Raw genomic sequence first — 20,937 nt, 5'->3', positions numbered from 1 at the left:
TGTGAGGAACGAAACAGATGAGAGAATCAAAAGAAAACATGAAAATTGCATTTCAATATCTTGAAGAGAAATAATGGATTTTGTTCACCCAACCGCCAAATTGTGAACATCGTCTGTAATTTAACCCATATCACTCTTTTCCCACTGTTCTCCAAAGTGTGCGAAGCCGAATAAGTATCCGTTCCAAGTCGACTGAGCAATTCCCGATTTGCACTCCTCTGCCAATGAAACTGGGAAAGATCTTTCTTCCAATTCCCTTCTCCACCATCTCTCACATTTTCCTCGAAATGATTAATCAATACAATTCTTAATCATCCTGGTGGAAGGAGTAATTCAATTTTTCCTCATAAATCGGCGCCTTTTCAGGACTGTTCTCAGATTCCTCCATTCGAATGTCCGATGAGGAGTCTTCTCCAATAACATATCCCAGTTCTGCCCCTTCCAGTTCGGCAGGAGTAATACTTCTGGTACTCTCTCCTTCTGTGCCTTCTTAATCTTCATTGGAATCAGAGGAACTGGGGGGTGTGTCAGAGCGCACTCGTTATTCCATGGACATGCTAGACCGTGTTCTCCCAATGGGCTTCCTATTCCGCACCAACGCTCGACCTTGTGGTTGTGTTGAGCTGCAAATGCGTCCAGCGTTGGAGATACTTGAAGCACAACTGGAATCCAAGAAAGTTTTTCGTCTGTAATTTTGTTGTCTCCTGTTCTTTCCATGCGGGATAAAGCATCAGCTCTTGTGTTCCGCAATCCGAGGAAATGAACTGCTTTCAGGACTATTTTCAGTTTCTCCTTCAATGTCCACATCCTTTTGAATGTCTGGCGAAGATTTTTTCCTGCATTCCATCTGTTTTCGTTGAAAACGACTGCCGAATTGTCTGAACAAAGCTGTAGCTGTGATATCCGACTTTCTGATAGGATTGGGGCAAAGTGAGTAAACGCAAGTTCTTCTGCTTTTAGTTCTCTGTAGTTGGATGATTGGTTTTTCACCGCGAATGGAAAACGACTGTGACAATCTAGTGACATTCTGTTTAGTCTGAGGGTTGCTCCCCAGGAGCTTTCTGATGCGTGTGTGGTTAGCACTGCTTCTGGAATAAACACTGGAGTTAGTCTGCGTCTGGGGTTCTTCATCAATGTCCATCTCCATTTTCTTATTTGTTGGAGGATTGACTCATTCAGCCACATCATTCCACCCCATCCGCCTGTCGTAACTCCTTTCTGCAACAATTCGAAGATTGATTGGAGATGCAAAGATGCGTCTGGAAGAACGAAGCGCCTGGAGTTGAGCATTCCCACGAATGATGCGAGATCCTACACTCTGACGGTCTTGACTCTAATCCACTTTCTCTCCCACGAGCGACACAGCTCTCGCAATGCCTTTCTTCTTTCCTCCATTAGGCAAACATCGAAGCTGGTTGTTTTCCATTCGAATCCCATGAAGCTGAACTGCGATCTCAGAATGAGGTTGCACTTCTTCTTATTGATCTGAAGACCATGGCTTTCTCAAAACAAGATGGTTTTCGAATCAATTTTATTTCTACTTGATCTTGATGAAGAAAAAAAAGATCGTCCATATGGACAATGACTCTGACATCCTTTCTTCTTCTTATCTCCACTATCACTTTCCTCATAAAATGTGTGAACAGGAGCTGTGCATCGACAAAGCCGAAAAGCATTCCTTTGAAGGTGTAATCTTTTTCCATGAATCAAAAAGCAAGATAGGGCATTTGTTCTTTTGAAACAAGGATTAAATGGTGGAATAATTTTGATTGAGAAACATTACAAAATTAAACTTCTTTGTCAATTCTTCCACTGTTTTCTCAACTTCGCTCTTTATATGTTTTCATTTTATTTCTGAGTTCAATTTCAAATGATTAAGAATTTGTCTCATGCTATCTGATTTCTTCAAAAAAAGGAACATATTTTTCCTGCGATTCTTTTTTTCTTCCTCGATCTGTCAAACAACACAAGAGCTTTGCTTTTCTTCTTAAATTTTCCTGAACTCATGTGTCGTCTTTTGCAGGTTGAAAAGCAATGCCCCTTCTCTGAACTCCGTTTGGCTGAGTGATTTTTTGGCTTGCTTGCTCTTCCACATTGCCTGCACCCCTTTATTGATAATGTTCTCTCCTCCAATTCGATTCCATTCTAAAAGATAGAAGAATGAACCTCGTCCTCTTCTATTCTAATATTCTTTCCTTTGCAAATCCAATCCTGGAATCTCATCCTTTTTCTTCTGCCTCACTGGCTCTGGCTCCTTCTTCTTCCGAACAATATTTTTGTGATCGTTAAAGAATAATGAGCTCTTTGCATGAACTGTTGTTTTGTTCAACAAAGAGAAAAACTCAATCTCACCTGATACTTCTTTGTCTTCTCTCTCACCAGTATCTTCATTGAAGAAACGAAGGTGTTTTCCTTGAAATCGAATATTTAAGCTTGGACTATTGCCAAGCCTCTTTCAAGAAATATTCCTGTCTCTCAGTTAACTTTTCAATAAAGAAGTCAATTCTTATTTCTGTTGCTGCTCTGAATGAATAATTTCGATAAATCCTTTTTGATCGTTCCTCCTATATCACCCTTGTGATAATAATATGAACATTAAAGAATTTTTATTTAGATTATTTTTTTCATGAAAATGAATATAGGTGTTTTATTTCGAAATCACAGTCAATCTCCAAGTATTGAATTTGTAATTTTTCTTTTTAAAATATTGGAAAAAATGAATTTTAATTTTTATGAATTGCATTTGTTTCATAATAAAACATTTGAGATTCATTCATTTCAAAATTTTTTATTCCTTTATATTTTTTTATTATTTTTTATTTTAATTTTAATTTTAATTTTAATTTATTTTTGATGGTGTTATCATTTAACAATGTTCACTTTCAAAAATACGAAGCAAATTATCAAACAAATTGAGTGATTATTTTTGATATCACAACTTTTTTCTGGGTGTTGTTTCTTCAAAGGCTTAATTTCTTTGAAGATTGTTTACACATTCAAAAGAAATAAATGAATGATGATTGTTCGAAATAACAATGTTTGAGATCGTATTCAAGAAAAAATTTTTTGCAATGAATACTAACTTTTCTGTGTTCATTTTTCATCATTAAAAGTGGATTCTTAAACCGAAAATATTGATAGAGAAAACATGAATACAAAAATAATCACCCAATTACATTTTCATATATAATACGTCTTAATTTTTTTGAAAAGTTCTTTTTGTTTAATTTTCAAATAAAGAAAAAATTTCATATTTCGATCAAATTTCCATTCCCACTCACCAAATTTTGCTGCCATTGAAACAAATTCTTGATAATGTTATTTTATCCGTTAAGGCGTGATTTCGTAAGAGAAAACAGAAATTTGATCGAAATTTGAAATTTTTATTTTATTTAAAAATTAATAAAAAAAAACTTTGCAAAAAAATTTTGTCACAAACACAACAAAATTTTTCACATCTATTGAATATTTTCCTTTGAATTTCATGTCTCCTCACGAAATTTCACAAAAAAGAATATTAGAACTTTATCAAGCTTTTTCGACAATAATTGAAAAATTTGGGGAATAAAAACTAGAATTTTGAAATAAAAATTTCATTTTCATATTCACTTGAAAAAAGAATTATAATGATAATTTTAAAAACATTATCACAATCACTTGAATTTCTGTTCATTGAAACACTATTTGTCTAAATAACAACAAATTTTAGTTTATTTCTCATAAAAAAACTATTTCGTTTTGCAAATAAAAATTAAAAATGTTGCCAAAATATAGAATTTATTTAAAATATGTTCATATTCAAACACGTTTAAAAGAAACTTATCATTTCAACTTCAAAAAAGGATGCGTGATACATGAATAAAAGTCAAATTCTTCAATTATCATTTTCAAATCATTTTTCTGATCAAGAAAAATGATTTTTGACTTCAATTTTGTATATAATACGAAAAATTAAAAAAAATAAAATAGTTTATCATATTATATTATTTCACAATCTTTAACGTTTCAAATGTCATAATCACAACAATAAAAAACTTAAAAAACTTTCACTAATTCGCAACATATGATATTTCTTATTTATCTGGTTTTCAAAATTAATTCCTTCAGTAAATATATTGATATATGAAAATAATCATAAATGTATTATATCTAGACTTTATGTGATTAGTCTCAAAAGAAATAATAATTTCAAAAATCGTTTAGAATTATTTTATGAATAAAGAATGGATATAACAACTAATATCGAAACAAACAACGAAATTTGATAATTAATCGCATATCTGATTAAATGTGTTAATTTTTTCGTGGAGTGATTATTAAACAATTTTTGTATTGAAAGTTTTTAACGATTATTAGTTGGATATTTAGATTAAAAATTCTATTTCTATTTAGGTTTAACTTTCGAATTTTTTAATTCTGTGTATTGTTTGAATAAATTTTTGTTTTCATTTTATGATTTTTTTGATGTTTCTTGAAATAAATCGTAAAAAATCGAGAAATGAAAATTTTTTTTAATTTTCAGATTGTTGGTTGTTTTCATATATTAATATACTGTATTTTAAGGATCAAATTTTTAAGTTAATTATCTTGATTTTGAAGAACAGAAATAGCAATATTTTCTTTCATTTGTGTTTGAGATAAGGAATTTTTGAATGTTGGAATGAAGATTTGTTGCAAAATTTATCATTTGTATTTTCACATTTTTTGAAAAAAAGATGAATTTTATTTAAATATTGATAATTGTTGAAAAATTCAAATTATGAAAAGTTTGAAATGAAGTCAGAAACCCGTGTTTCATAGCTTTGAATTTTTGAGTTGGAATGTCTTCATCACATAGTGCTATTATTTCAGGAAAATCAGATATCACAATTGCACAAATGTTCACTTAATTTCGAAGATGTTTTTCACAACGTTTGGTAGAAAATCATTTCATTTTTGGAAATTTGGGAAAAGAAGTGGAAGTTGATGAAAATGTTTTCCCGAAAAGAAAATACAACAGAGGGAGAATCAAAAACCAAAATTGGATATAATGAGGGATTGAAAGGCTAAAGAAAAAAGGTTTTAAGTCAAAATTGTTTCTTCTTTCAGTTTTAGACAGAACAAGAGAAGTAATGCATTCCTCAATAAAAGAACATATTCAAAAGAAAACAATAAATACAACAAATTGTTGATGAAAAATCTATGAATTGAACAAATATCGTTCTTGGAATAAAATTTGAAACCAAAAAAAAAAAAAACATTTTTGGTATTTTGAAACAAAAGCTCAAGCAAAAAGAATCTAAAGAACTATGCATCTATTTAAATAATTGTCGATCCAAAAGGTTTGATTAAAGAATGAAATATGTATCCTCTCCAAGCTATATAAAGGAAAATTGAACTATTTTATTGCAAGACATTTTTCAAACAAATGTGCGTAAATGCATATATGTCAGAAACTTGTTTTTTATTCGAAATGGAAAAAGCTTTTGTTTATTCATAATCCATTAATATTTGTCAAATTTTTTTTGATTTGTTCCTTCTGTTTTATTTTCATGAGAAATTGATAAAGGAATATTTTTGTCAAATTTTAATTCCAACTCATAAAAATATTCAAACATGTGGATTAATGCTTGATAATGTTATTATTCACAAACAAATATATTTTGGTGAGTTGGAATGAAAAATTGATGAAAATATTCGTTTTTTATTTTCACCTGAAAATTTAACAAAAAGAACTTTTCAAAAAATTTTGACTTTTAGCAAATTAGTCATATGATAAGATACGCTGTCGAAATCATTTGGGACAAAATATTTGACTTCAGGCATTTTCATTGAAAAATTATGCACTTTTGATAGACTATTTGTGATCATAATTTTTCAACAAAATTTGTTCATTTTTATGAATTCGTTTGAGATCACAAAATATAATGTTGCTAAATCATTCACTTTTGTTGACTGATATGAAAATAAAATTTATTTTGAAATCTGGTCAAGTTTAAAAATGTTATAAGTGAAACAATTTTTTCATGCGATGTGCATAAAAAGCTTGAAAGTCCATATTTTCCCCCATTTTTTTATTGTAATGCTCAGCAAAAAACGATAAAGAACATTTTTTATGATAAAATAAAGGAGAAGAATTTGAAAACAAAAAATGAAGGATATTAGAGTTTCTAAAATGAGGTACATTATCACAAAAAATGAGAGAAAAATAACATATTCGTATAAAACAAAACTTTTAATAAAAGAGTAAAACATTCACAAACAATTCGAAAATAGTAAGATAAAATTTCCGAAAAAAATAAAAACAATGTTTTTCCTAAGTGTTAAACACATAAACTTTTTTTTACAATTAAACGTTAATAAGTTTTTTGTTTTTTGTGGTAAAAACTACAACCAGTTTCATTCTTCATAATGGGTAATGCCCAATTTTCTATGAAGTTCATTATAATGGAAACTTAATTTTTATCGTTCTCTTTCTTGATAAATGAAAATATTTTAAATGACATTGATCAATTTTTTTTAATGTTTTTCTATCAATTCCTTTTCTTCCATTTCTTTATGACTTAAAGACATGTTTTTTTTTTTTCCATTCAATTTTTTCTTCTCCAAAATATTTTCTCTCTCGAACACATCACGCAAATCAGTTCTCCTTTTCGTTTTTTTTAATAATATTTTGTTGTTTTTTTGCAAAAAGTGGGATTAGCCATTTAAATATCTATATCATTCTTCATTTCAAAAAATAAATTCTTTTTTGAATTTTCAATAATCATTTTCTTTTTTCTTAAAAAACATTGTATTATTCTTTTTGAAGTCACAAATGTTTTGTTTTCAAATACTTCAAAATTTTAATATTTTGCTCAAATTTCTGTTTCAGCTCACAAATCTCCTCAAGAATGTTTGAAATAGCATTATCAAGAAATAGATTCCATTTTAGTAAAGTTTGATATTTGTAAACAAAATATTTAGAAAAATATGAAATTTTTGATTTATTAGAATATTAAACATATGCGACTTTTCAAAATGAATTTCCAATGCATTAATATGCCACATGTTTCTGAAAGGGGGAAATTGAACGATCTCTCCTTTATTTAACTTCCAAAGGAAACTGGTGGGTGACATGGGGAGTAAATCCCACAAAATCATGCTTTATTTTTTTGAAATATGGGTGATTATTTTTGAAATCAAATTTTTTCATTCAAAATTTTTGGTTCAAAAATTAATCTTTAATGTTAACCAAGAAACAGTGAAAAGTGAAGAAGCTTATTGAAGACAATTTTATCTTTGATAAGGTTAAAATATTTGTTTTCAAAACAGTTGTGATATTTTCAGCATTTGATCACAAAATCTCTTCAAAAAAATTTTTAATCTATGAAAAATCGATTTGCCAAAAAAAGATATGATTTCAAAAATAATCACCCATATAAAAAATAAGGGAAAAACATATCGAACCTATAAATTCAGAATTTCCAAAAATGAAGAAAAGCGTTCAAGAATTACAAGAAATGATTGAAAAATCTTCTTTACATCATTCATCCGACAAGATGATTTCAAAATAAAATAGAGCATCAAAAGAATCAAATTAAATTATTAAAGAAAAATCAAAGGAAATTCCTCCTACAGACGAACATATTCCTGAGACCGAACAGACTGACCAGTTACCGTTCCTGCAATGTGAGACAAATAGGTTAAAAGGAAAAGAGGACGAATAAAAAAGACAATTGAAATTAAGGAAGAAAAGAAAAATGGGAAACAATATGTTCAACTATCCGAAAACGTTCGAGAATTGTTGAAGAAAGATCACAAAGATGGAAAAACTCTGTAAGATCTATCAAAGAAATACAATATTAGCATATCCACAGCTTCAGTTATCGTACGAGAAGAAAAGCCATAAAAGCCACGAGGAGGAAAGGTTAACGAAAAGATTTCAAAAGAGGCATCAAATAAAATGGTCGAAATATTCCTGAGGAACACAACTGAAACTTCCAAAGAATTAGCTGATTCAGTGGGTGGCTTATGCAAATCAAAACCTTCTGTGTCTTCAATTGGTCACCATTTGAAATCGGATAAAATGATAGATCATGGATGTCCTGTTTTCTCTGTGAAAAGGTTGCGAACATATGAAAATGCAAGAGCTGATGAAAAAACATTAAAACAAAATAAAGAATATGTCAGAAAATACACACATCATCAAATGGAAGGAAGAACGTTCGTTTCCATTGATGAGACTGGATTCAATACCTTAGAACTGAGAACAGAATGTCGCTCACCAGTTGGAAAACGGTGTATACAGTACAGAGAGAAAGCGAAAATAGAAACTGTCACAGCAATTACAGCGATAAGTGAACTTTCTGGAATTGAGCATGTCACGTTTGTCGAAGGAAGCGTAAATGACCAAAGTTTTAGAGTATTCCTATTATCGTTAATGGAGAAACTTCAATCTCATGGAAGGGAATCATTCTTATTAGTGATGGATAATGTGGGGCTGCATGAAACAGAGGCAGTGATTAATCTGATCACTTCAAAGAACTACGGCATCTTATACACTGCACCAAATAGTTGCGAATTAAATCCTATTGAATATGTGTTTGGGATGTGGAAAGCTCGACTGAAGATCTCTTCTTCGATTAAAAATAACAAGAAGTTAATTGAGCATCTTTATCAGAAGTTGGATGATATTACTCGAATGGACGTATTAAAATGCATTAACATGGTTCAATTCAATTTTCTTCCTTTGGCACATCAAAAAATAAACCTCAGTGATTCGAACAAAAGTTCTCCAGCGAAGTGTTATAAATTGTTCATTGAAGAAATTGTGCTTGAAAGCGACGATGTTCAAATTGTGCCATGTTCTTCTGCTTCTGCTTCTGCTTCAGCTTCTTCTTCATTTATTATTTCTTCTAGATTTTTTTAACATTTTCATGAAAATTATTATATCAGTTCTTTGTTAGAAGAAGAAACATTTTCTCCGTTGATTGAAATTCCTGAAACAAACTCTTTTCATCAATAATCACAAGATCTTCAAAATGAATTGAATTTTTATGTTGATTAGTCATAAATAAAAATTTCTTTATATTTTTCTTTTCTTTGTTTTCGAGTTAAGTTTTTCTTTTTTATTGTTTTCTTTTCTTCACTTTGATTTTTATTTTGAAAACAATAATTTTCTAACATTTCAATTTGAAAATAAAAAGGAATTAAAAATAATAAATTATTTGCCAGAAATTAATAACATAAATTAACTCTTTTTCATTGAAAAAAAAAAATATTCGATTTCGTTTGAAAGTTTTTCGACTTCGAAAATAAATTTTCGACTTTGAATGAAAGTTTTCCGACTTTAATTAACAGTTTTTCGACTTTGAATAATTTTTGGTGAACAAATTATAATAGAAAATTTACGTGCTAATTGTCATCAAATCCACGCCATTTATCTTTTCCACTCAATTTCTTTTCCTATAAATTTATGTTCCATTTCGCTTCATTCAACCTTTTTCAAACTTCCTTCTGTTATATTATCTTAACATCTTCTTCTTCTTCTCCTCCTCCTCCTCCTCCTCTTCCTCTTCCTCTTCCTCTTCCTCTTCCTCTTCCTCCTCCTGCTGCTGCCGCTGCCAATTCATCCATTTCTTCTTCTTCCTACTCATTCTCAACTTCCTCTATCTTCTTCCATGGTGGTATACTACGTGGTTAGTCTCCCTTCACTCGGAAGGGTCTCTCAACAGGCAATCTTCTGTCTGTTAGAGGCAGTTCGGGTGCGCAGACACTGAATACAAGCCATCTGCAGTCTCTTCAGGCGAAGCTAAAGCAGAACACGGAGGCAGCAATGGACAAAGAACGAACGAAGGCATCAAGAAAGGAAGGAGGAATGAGAGGAGAGAGATAGAGAGACTGCGACCTGGGTGCATCTGGAGAAAGAGAGTGAAGTAAAGAAAAAGGCATTGCGGAACTTATGAGAAGAAAATGGGGTGTGTTTGGAGTGAGTGGAGTGTATGAGGAAGAAGCAGATATCGAGTACAATGCGAAGGAAAGAGTGCTTTTGTTGAGGAAGAAAAAAATTATGGCTGATGGGAAAGGCGAAGCAGCAGTTGTGAGAAGTGTGTTTGTGATCAATGTGCAGTTTTTGTATGGAAAAATGCTGAACGAAGAGGAAAACACGTGAAAAGAGGAAATTCTGAGAACCGTGGAGGAAGTGGAGAGAAGGAAGGCAGAGAAGGAGAAAGAGAGAGAGGAGCATTAGGCGTAGCTGGCAATGCTTTCGAAAAAAAAAAAATTGGAAGAACGACGAAAGCAATGACGATTATCCGCTTTCTCCGAACTTTGGCCATGTAATGGTGTGTTCGGAAGTGAAGCTCTTAAGGCGTCTTCTGCTTGTTCGGTGGCTGTGGCAGAGCTGAAGAGAACGAGAGTGCACTCGCAACTGCAGACACCGCTGGAGAAGGCGTTGGAGATGGAGCGGAAGGAGAAGGAGAAAGCAGCAATCGAAAGAGAAAAGAGGAAGGAGCTGTGTATGGACGACGAAAGTGTGCTGCACTCGCTCAAAGAAAGAGACATTGGTAATGGAAGAATGCTGGCTGGACAGTCAAAACAAAATTGTAATGATAACTCTGCTAATCAGCCTGCACCATTTCCAAGAACTTCTTTGATTCTCTCTTCTTCTTCTTCCTTCCTCTTTTTATTTTTTTCTTCTTTTTTAATTTCTCTTTCTTCTTCTCTCCTCTCTTTCTTCTTCTTCTTCTTCAAATGGAAGATTATCTTTATGTTAAACTCAAAATGTTTTTGCTAACGTCTCTTCTTCCACAAACCCTGCTCTTCCTCTTTCTTCTTCTTCATCTTCTCACCTATTCTTTATCTCCTTCTCCTTTTCCTTCTTTCCTCGCCTTCTTCTTCTTCTTTAAACTTCAACATTTCTTTTCTTTTCTTTTTTTTCTCTTTTCTTATTCTTCTTTCTTTTTCTTCTATCTTTATTTTTTTTCCCTTCAACTTCTATCCTATAATCTTCTTTTTATGCAACCATTCTATTTCCATAAATTTGTGAATTCAACTTAAAAACCTCAAGCATCTTTCATTTAATATTTTCTTCTCAAATCGTTTCCTAATCTTGATTTTTTTTTCTTCATATTTTTTTTCCTTTGAACTTCAATTAATAAAACGATATCCCCTTTTAATTGTTCGAAAGATTCATTCATTCTTTTCGGCTTTGAATTTTTCAATCGTTCATTAACTATGTCATTGAATGTCAAAGGTTAAAAACAAATTAATGAATTTTCAATAAAAAACAGAAATTTTAATCATTACAAAGATTAAAGCTATTTGTTGCAAACACAATGATAGAAATATATTTTGTATGTTAGATGCTGCATGAAATAAAAGACTAATGAAAAGATGGAAAATAATAAGATGCAAAAAAGTTTAGATCATCAAAAATCAAAAACAAAATTATTGCCAGAATGTGACACTTGTGGAAACTTCAAATTCTTCTTCTTATCTTCTATGTTTGTTGTCGTTGCTATATTGCTAATCTCAAGAAATCTTTTAAAATTTGAAAAGAATAAAAAGCTTCCATTCATGTGTGTTCATGAACAATTAAAGATTTTGAGAAAATGAAACTTATAAAAGATTGAAAATTTTTATTCTTCGAACATCAAAAAGTTTGCACGACCGAATAATACTCAGCACAAAAAGAAAATGCTTAATTTGTGAACAATTATGGTTATTTTGGAAAATTGAATCAATCCAAATTTGCGTTTTAAAAATATTACAGAAAATGATTTTTTTATCATATAAATTTATTTCCCATGCATTAAAAAGGTTGTCCCACGAAAATTCAAAAAAAGTTCAAACATTGAACGATATTATCATCTCAAAAAAAAATCACCCACATTTTCATGCAAAATCTTCCAAATTATTCATAATATGGGACATAATATTTGACTTCAGGCATATTCATTGAAAATTTTCGCACCTCAGATAAACTTTTTGTGGTAGAAAAATATGAAAAATATGTGTTTCTTTTTTGATTCACATGTGAGATCCCAAAACATATTATTGTTATATCAACGATGCTTGTTTTCAGTTATGAAAATCAAAATTATTTTTTGATATCTGATAAAGTTTAATAATGTTGAATGTCAAACATTTTTTTCATGCTTTGTGCATAAAAAGCTTGAAAGTCCGTATTTTTCCCCATATGATTTGTGATTTGGAGCTATCTTCATTCCAATCCAACTGTTCAATTCATTTTTAGGGAAAGAACGAGGAGATCAAATCGCTTTGGCTCATTCATAAACTCTTATAAGCATTATCAATTTCAGAAATGGTTTGTTTTTCAAATCATATTCGGTTGAACTTACGTCATTGAAAGAAAAATATTGAGCTTTCAAATGTTCAATTGTGTTTTCAAAGGATGTGTTGGGATTCATCTGTTCAATCCACAAAAGATGTTATTCCAAGTAACCCTGACTTTCTCTGTCCTACTGAAGAAGTTCCAAATACTGTGTCTGAAAAGAATCAACTGAAAAAGTTACGAGCACTTTCTCATGTGGGACAAAATATTTAACTTCAGGCATTTTCATTGAAAAATTATGCACTTTTAATTAACTTTTTGTGATCATAAATTTGAAAAAAATGGGTTTGTTTTTTAAAATACATTTGATGTCACAAAACAAAATGTTATTATGTCAATGATGTTTGTTTTCAGATATGAAAATCAAATATATTTTGAAATCTGAGAAAGTTAAATAAAGTTATGAGCGTAGTTATTTTTCAATGCCTTGTGCAAAAAAAAAGCTTGATAGTCCGTATTTTCCACCAAAAAATAATGAATTTTTAAATAACTCATAATTTTCATGAAATTATTCTATTGAGTGATTGCAAAAAATTGGTAAAAATTTTTCATCAGAAGTGACTTGATTTCTCTGAAATGCGAATGCATCCAAATATTCTTCTAAGTATTTTCTTCTGACGCCTTCAAAAGGAATATCTTATTCTTTCAAACTCTACTTTCTTTCAATGAGAAGTGTGTGAGCTTTCGTTATTGGGTCAACAAATCCTTTTCTGTGGTTGACAGTTTCGTGAAGATAATCTTTTACATTGATTCCGTTATAATCCTTCCATCAATCTGGAAAGATCTTTTTCTTTTTTGAAACATGCTCCTCGATTGATGAATGAATAATATCAAAAGGTTTTTTTTTTTTTTTTTTTTTTTTTTTTTTAAATGGAAGTGAACACTGAATAATATTCAGTCAATGTGCAACTTTAATAAATGCTTGACTGAACAAAGCTCAAAAATATCAATTAAAGGAAGAAAACTCAATCAAATGCAAAGGAAAAATAATGAAAACAAATATGTTTAATTTTTTTTTATAAACAAAAAAATAAAATATTCACCAAACAAATTTCAGTTTCCGATGTTTTGTAATCAACTTAATGAAAATTTAAAGGAAGTTATCAGCCGTTTCTTTCATTCCGACAAATTTACGAGTTTGAGAAAAGAATGACAACCATCTGGTTATTGAAGTCTTCAAAATTCAATCATGTTTATTTTTTATTTTGTTCGTCACAATGATGAACAAAAAGAAATTTTGTATTATGTTCAAATACATCATTTTTGTCTCATTTCACCCTTTATTTTTTCATTTTTGTTCTTTGTTTTCTTCAGACGAACGCAGTTGATAGAAATATATTTTTTTAACAAATTGTGAACTCTTTTCAATAAATTATGTTTTTTTTGAATTTCTGCAATTCAAAATAAACATTTTTCTCTGCTAGATAAAAATATAATTTCAATAATTCTTTTTTAATGTTGTGTATAACTTTATCAAATTTGAATATTTAATTTTTTAAAGTCTTAAAGTAATCTATACAAAACATCTCAAACCAACTCTAAAAAAATACAAATCTCAAAATTCTAATCACCATCAACCTTTTACTTGTTGTCACACTCATCATAAAAACCAACTAAGTGAATTTCAGCTATGATTAAAATCGAGGCAAATATGTTGAAAAAACTTTCTTTCTCTCACATTAAGCATTCATGCTTGAAACACATTTCTTGTTTTCAGCTCTCATCCATCTCCTAACATGTCTTTCATTTTATTCACTTCCATTTCCCCTTCCCTTTCGCTTTCTTTGCTCTCTCTGCTTTTTTCATGTTCACTGCTTTCCTCAAGAATGATTGCATCTGTCATCGTCACAATAAATGTCCCAACAGGAAACAGTCCAACCAGCTCTTTCTTCACTTCGATGAGCGTTGGTCGTTTCGATGCTTCTGCTGACAGACATGCATTTACCACATTCTTCAACACACTCTCTTCAATTCCCCTCTCATCTGGCTTCTCTCCTTTCACAATCTTATCTCCTGCCACCTCTGCCTCGTATTCTCCAAACGGGATCTCGAGTGTCAGACACTCCCACAGCATCATCCCAATCGAGAATGCCACCGACTTCTCTGTTGCTCCCATCTTCCTGTTCATCACCAGCTCTGGTGCCTTCCACCTCAAACACTCCCTCCACTTCTCCTCATCATCCTCAAATGCTGATGAGGGCAGAGAATCTCTTTCATCACCATCATCATCATCACTTGCAGATGTCACAATCGTGGTTGATGAGATTGAGGATGAATCTGAATCATCAGATGAAGAGGAGCAGTGGGAGTGGAGGGCAATGCAGATCACCATGTGTTCTGACAGCAGCACAATGTGCGGACTCAGGTTTCGCAAAGAGGGAAGTTCGTCTTCCTCATCTTCAAGCGAGTGCAACGCCCCATTCGCTGCCCAGAACAGCATCTGCGCTCCTGTCACCTCCCTCTCCTGAAGAGTTCCAATTGCCATCTCCTTTGTCTTATTCAGCCCATGAAGCAACATGAACAGAGAATCTCGCAGATCCACAATAAGCTTTTCATAAGGTGATGAGCAGGCCATTGCATCCACCAAGTTTGACATCGATGAGGTGGTTGGGCACAGATCCTCCACTCGAACAAAAGTTGAATCTGAATCAGTAGTTGAAGTGGATGAGATGGATGGCGAGGGCGATCTCTTTCTTGTCTCTTCCTCATCATCAACCTTCTCCAGCACCCATTCAGGAATCTTGTCTGAGTCTCTTCCAAGGATATATTCAGTTGATCCACTTTCACTCAGTAGATGCTCTGATGATTCTGAATGTTCCAGTGTCTTGTCATACACTCTCTTCTTTATTCTCTCTTCATTCTTCTTCTCTGCCTCTCTTTCTGCTCTCCTCCACTGCTCCTCAGGAGACATCTCCGTCGTCACCATCTCAAAAGCTTTTGGATCTTTTCTGATATTATCATTCACAATCTCTCTCAGATCTTCTGCTTCGTTCTTTGCCTTTCTCCATCGAACTGCCAGAACAATAGATACAATCAGAACAATCAAAAACAAAACTGCAAATACCACAACAATGATAATCCAATAAGGCACTGTTTTGTTTCCTCCTTCAACAATCTTTTCATCTCCATTCATCTTTGCTTCACTTTTGTTCTTCAGAATAAATGACTGTGTGGAAGAAGGAGATTCCCCATTCCCAAACAAAATATGCACACTCACCTCAATTTCATTTCCACAACTGCTGATAAGATCTTTTTCCACACTTCCTTCAACTTCTCTTTCTGACATGAATCCATTTGAATCAAAATCATGTTTTTCAATCTCTTTCTCTTCTCCTTTCCTCTTCACAACTGAGAATGACAGATTGCATGGAACAAGAAGCATTCCTTTGAATGTCAGCTTCATTCTATCTGTCTCTTCTTTTGCCTCTACACTCTCCAGAACAGGAATAAAGAATGATGAATCTCTCACCGAAACAATCCCTTCAAAATTGCACCTATCATTCAACATCCAAAGTGATGTATTTCTCTCCAATCCATCTCCTCCTTTCAAGCTCATCACATTCAATGTTCCTGAATCTGAACAGATGATATTTCTTCTCAATGATGGATATCCTTCAATTGAGGGATTGTTGTTAATGAACTCTCCTTTCTCAATATTCATATTTCCTCCACTCATTGTTATTCCACCTTCTGGTGAATTTGTGATTGTTGTATCTTTCATCAAAACAGAGCTCTTCACAACATCCACAAGAGATCCTTCCCATCTGCACATCTCTCCTTTTTCATTAAAAACCTGATTATTTCTTTCCTTTGAATTCCCATCAAAAACGCAACTGTCCATTTTCACATTCAAACAATCCTCCACTTTCATTAATTTTCCTTTTGCAGTCTTTGAACTGACTCCGCCTATTGTGCAATTTGCTAATTGAATTGTCTTTTTCATTGACAGGCACGATATCAATGATTCATCATTTCCTTCAACTGTGATATTTTCTGTTTTGAAATCCTTGATTGTTAATTGCCCGCATTCATTAATATCTATCAGAGAAGTTTTTATTGTTGAATTGCAAATTGTTAATGAATCGATTACTGATGTAAGTGGTGAAGAAAAATGTAATGAAGATTCTTGAAGAATGAGATTTGACACTGTGCATTCCATAAGTTGTAATTCTCCTTTTCCCATATTTATTATGTGAAATGGAATGTTTGCAAAACCTGCATTTCCTTCTTCATTAGATTGTTTCGAGCTGAATGAACAACTCATTATCTCGAGAATGCTTCCTTCTGGAGACATCAATGATTCATGTTGAGAAATGAAATTTGATTCAAACACAAAGTTCACTCTCAGCATTGAGACTGTTCCAGTTGTTATCACCAATGCCTCTCTTGTTCTTGAAATTCCTGATTTCACTTCAACTTTGCACATCTCTCTGCTCTTCGAACTCAGACTCATTTCCTTCAAATTAACCTCTTCACATATCACACTCTCTTCAACAACAATCATAACACTCATGAAATCTGAAGTCAGATGTTCCAGCCCATGATCAATTGAATGGCATGGAAGTGTATTTGTTCCACATCTCCTCCCATTCGATCCACTCATACTGCTCACAATGATCGTGTCACTCTTATGAATCGTCACAAATCCAATAAGATCTGTATCGCTTGGATAATCGCACTCATCTCTTCCATATATTGCATTAATTCGCGAATAATGATTCTCTCGAAGATCAAATCGGAATTGGGTTTCATTGATTTGAGATGTGATGTTGTAACATTCAATGAAAATGTCATTCCCCACTCTTGCTGTATTTGAACTGAATTTCATTCCCGCAAATGTGAAGTTCAAATCCCCTGTTTCCTTTGTAGCCAGATACACCCCTCCTCCTCTTCCTGTGTTGTTGTTGCAGTTGCAATTAGTGATTATTGAGTCAATCATCTTCATTGATCCAGCTGCACCCAATATGAAGAATATTGTTCCTCCTTTTTCACTTGTTTCTGCTTTGTCTTCTGTGATGTCGCTCTCATTCACAATCAAACAAATCTTTTTCTCACTCTTTAATTCCAAAATACTCGCTCTATTGTCACTTCTCTTCACTTCTGAAAATGATGAATTATCAATCTCAATATTTAAACATTCTTCATTCACTCCTTCATTAATCTTCAATCCTGGTTCAATTTTCTTGATTGATAAAATGCATCCTCTGCTTGCATTCAACGATTCCACTCGAATATTCACAAAATGGCAATAGACTCCAGAATCACGAATGACAAAAATACTGTTTCCAACATAGCACGACTCCATCGACAAATCATTCACTTCCACACTTCCTCCAATCACATCCACAAATGCACAATCAAATCCATTATTAACTCCAGCCTCTGATAGGAATGAACATTCAGTTATCACCAAATCTCCTCCTCTGTTTGAAATTATCGTTTTGGCTGAATTGTCAAATCCAGATGCAAGTTGCAGTTGGATATTCGTCAATTCAAGATGAATATCATTTCCCATGAAATATTCCAATTGATTTCCAACTGCCTTTTCAAAATTCAATATTGCTTTCACATTCTCTTCTCCCATCTTCACACCCTTTTTGATCTGATAATTGGACATGTTGAATGAATCTCGAATTGTTGTTGATCCTTCAATCTGAATTGTTTTCTTTCCACTTTCCTTTTTCATGTTTTCCATCCCTTTCCACATTGTAAAGCATGGCTCTTCCTCGCTTCCACATCTTGCAACATCAAATCCAATTGATGAGATAAATATCTCAATGGAGCTGAATGGAATCAGAAACATGAATAAATCTTTGTTTGAATGAAAGTTGTCACTTCCAACAAACAAATTTCCATCATTAATCATTGACAAGAAATTAAATTTGAATGAATCATTTGTCACAGAAGAATTAAAATCCTTTCCCAAAATGAACATGTTCTTTCCAATGGCTGCTTTGTTGTTTACAAACGAAACGTTTTCTAAAAGAAATGGCTTTTCATTCAAGCAATTTTGACAATCAAAATATAAAAATCCTCCTTTACCATTGTTTGAAGAAAGCGAACAAGATGATGCATTTGTTGATTTCATCACCAATTCTTCATTCTCTTGCAATGTCACTTTTGTAACGCCTCCTTCTTCACCGCTGCCCTTGTTCACAATGTTTGAAAAGTTGTTGCTCTCAAATACAACAGAAGAATCTAATATCAATGGAGATTTGATAAATGAACAATCTGTCAAACTGCATCCTTTCAATGTGCAATTTCCAGTAGTTGTTGTTATCAACGAGTATTGAACAGTATTTGTTGCTGATTGAATCTCAAACAAACAGTTTTCAAGTTGAAGATGTTCGCTTGATGAGATTAAGGAATTCACACCAAGTGTGAATTGATTTGGGATCTGCAATTTCAAATATAAGAAGCTGAGTGGCTGAATTGATGAAATAACACTTGTTGATGATGCAGAATTCCCTTTGATTGAAGATTCAAAATGAATTGGCTTGTGTTTAATGGCTTCTCCATCAATCACAAGTGCATCTGTAAAGGAATAAATATTCTCAATTGTCCCTTCATCTTTCACATTCAATTTCCTTTCTTCTCCAACTGCTCCACTTCTGTCAATGTGGTCAATTCCACTTTTCATTGATTCACATGGGAATTTTTCATTTCCACAACCCAATGTGTCATGCCCACCAGTCGACACAGACACCTCTATCCACTTCAAAGAAACAAGAAATACTCGCAGATCCATTTCTCCATATTTTCCATCTTCCCCAACAAATGCATTCCCATCCTCCACGTAATCTGAATAATCAAATGCAAAACGCTCTGTATTCACAGTATTAACCAGAATGCTGCTCTTCACAAACATGTTTTTCCCAATTGCTGCATTGCATCTAGAAAACGATATCGATGAAAGTTGAAATCCTTCTTCATTCAGACTGCAATCCAGATATATCCCTCCTCCTTTTCCTCCCTCACTCATATTCTCACAAACACATCCAGTAAATGAACTCTCTTGAATTGTAATATATCCTCCTTCGCTCAACAATATTTTCAGTGCTCCTCCTTCTTTGCTCTTTTCTGATAAAGCCCCGTTAATTGTACTTCCATTCATAACCATCCCAACTCCAACACTGTCTCCAAACACTGATGCCTTTTCATCTACTGTTGCTGTGCTATCAATCTCCAATCTTTCTAGTGTGCAATTTAACAGTTTCACTTTGTATTCCTGATCATTCACATTTTCTGATGAAAGTGAAAATAAAAATAACGAAACTGTTGATTTCACATCTGAAATCGTGACAGAATCCAGTTCAATCATCTTCCCTGTTGATTTGATCAAGAAATATCCAATTGTGCTTCCCTTTCCTCCAACAACACTCATCTTACAGTTCTTCATGTGCAACTCGCCATTTGAACTGCTCGATTCAATCACAGATGTGATTGTTTTGTTAAAACTCGAGGGGACAACAATACCAATGAACTCCATTTCCGTCAGCGATGCTGATTTCAGAACACATTCTTCAGATCCGCTTACTTCTGTTTGGCATTCAATCTGCACAACTGTCTCCTCTTTTGCTTTAACACACGTTCCACCCACATCCACACATCCAGTCATTAATGTATTTGAAATTACAATAATCTCCTCTTTTCTATTCTGTGTTCTCTTCAAGCGTTCCATTCCATAATTCACGTTCAAACAAGGTGCCTTCTCCAATCCACAATACACCTCTTCCACTCCAGATGTTTCATCCACATATATCGTGTCAGCAAAGAATCCATCGAAAAATATGAATAAATCCACATCCCAATCACCAAATGCTTCTGTTCTGTCATGTCCAACAACTGAGTTGTCTTTTTCAGTGATGCTTCTCATGAAAGTGAACATGGGCTCTTTCACAGAAGCGACAAATGATTCACACACAAAATACATATCTCTTCCGACACTGGCCTTATTTGCTGAAAACACGATATTGTTTATGGAAAAGGAGGATTCTGACACTTCCGAATCATCCTTGTACTCGATCATGAGAGCGCCGCCTCTTCCTCCAAAACTTGTATCCTCGCTCACACAGCAGCTGGAGAAGGTGGTGTCACTCACAGAAAACGAGTTGGCAGGGGCAGATGAGGCGAATGAGATGCACCCGCCATCTGTGGCAGTTTGTTGGCTCAACTGTTCTGAGTTGATACTGGTGATGGTGCAGTTGGCGAGGGAGAGGGAGAGGGCAGGGGAGGTGGCAGAGGAGAGGACACAGCTGGTGGGAGTGGCTGTGGAGGTGATGTCGGTGATGTTGGAGGAGTTGAGGGTGAGGGGTGCTGTGAGGGAGGTGAGGTGGAAGATGCTTTGGCTGTTGAGAGTGAGACTGGTGATTGCTGTGTGGTTGAGGGCGAGGGAGCCAGCAGTGAGGAAGAAGAGGGGAGTTGTGATTGTTATGGAGGTTGTTCCTGTGATGGTGGTTGTGTTGAGGTTGAGGGAAGGGGAGTTACCGGAGAGGTGGAAGAGGATGGGAGTGATTGTGTTTGTGGAGTTGTGTGCGATGGCGAGGGCAGAGACTGTGAGGGAGCCCTGAGTCTGTTGGAAGAGGGCAGACGAGGCAGATGGATCTGGTGAAGAGGAAGAG

The 20,937-nt window shown here is 33.5% G+C and overlaps 5 protein-coding genes across 5 annotated transcripts; 3 read left to right on the top strand and 2 right to left on the bottom strand.

Moving 5' to 3' along the window:
• Window positions 1-333: 333 nt before the first annotated feature.
• MONOS_15390 (uncharacterized protein) lies at window positions 334-1,290 on the bottom strand (the record flags this gene model as incomplete). The annotated part of the gene is made up of 1 exon (XM_067868262.1): window positions 334-1,290. The coding sequence occupies one exon, from the start codon at window positions 1,288-1,290 to the stop codon at window positions 334-336; it is 957 nt and encodes a 318-aa protein (XP_067735750.1).
• Window positions 1,291-8,170: 6,880 nt separating this feature from the next.
• On the top strand, window positions 8,171-8,890 carry MONOS_10914 (putative DDE superfamily endonuclease; the record flags this gene model as incomplete). The annotated part of the gene is made up of 1 exon (XM_067863401.1): window positions 8,171-8,890. The coding sequence occupies one exon, from the start codon at window positions 8,171-8,173 to the stop codon at window positions 8,888-8,890; it is 720 nt and encodes a 239-aa protein (XP_067735749.1).
• A 1,032-nt stretch (window positions 8,891-9,922) lies between these two features.
• On the top strand, window positions 9,923-10,530 carry MONOS_10915 (uncharacterized protein; the record flags this gene model as incomplete). Its single annotated transcript, XM_067863402.1, has 2 exons — window positions 9,923-10,067; window positions 10,331-10,530. 2 exons carry the CDS (start codon window positions 9,923-9,925, stop codon window positions 10,528-10,530), a joined length of 345 nt encoding a protein of 114 aa, XP_067735748.1.
• Window positions 10,531-14,036: 3,506 nt separating this feature from the next.
• Window positions 14,037-20,249, bottom strand: MONOS_10916 (uncharacterized protein; the record flags this gene model as incomplete). The annotated part of the gene is made up of 2 exons (XM_067863403.1): window positions 14,037-15,595; window positions 15,749-20,249. The coding sequence occupies 2 exons, from the start codon at window positions 20,247-20,249 to the stop codon at window positions 14,037-14,039; spliced, it is 6,060 nt and encodes a 2,019-aa protein (XP_067735747.1).
• Window positions 20,250-20,295: 46 nt separating this feature from the next.
• On the top strand, window positions 20,296-20,886 carry MONOS_10917 (uncharacterized protein; the record flags this gene model as incomplete). Its single annotated transcript, XM_067863404.1, has 1 exon — window positions 20,296-20,886. One exon carries the CDS (start codon window positions 20,296-20,298, stop codon window positions 20,884-20,886), a length of 591 nt encoding a protein of 196 aa, XP_067735746.1.
• Between the last annotated feature and the right edge of the window lie 51 nt (window positions 20,887-20,937).

Source organism: Monocercomonoides exilis (genome assembly GCF_001643675.1).
Source record: "Monocercomonoides exilis strain PA203 chromosome Unknown scaffold2-2631571, whole genome shotgun sequence".
NCBI lineage: Eukaryota > Preaxostyla > Oxymonadida > Polymastigidae > Monocercomonoides > Monocercomonoides exilis.
Note: the sequence above shows the minus strand (reverse complement) of the source record. Positions and strands in the feature narration are given on the sequence as shown.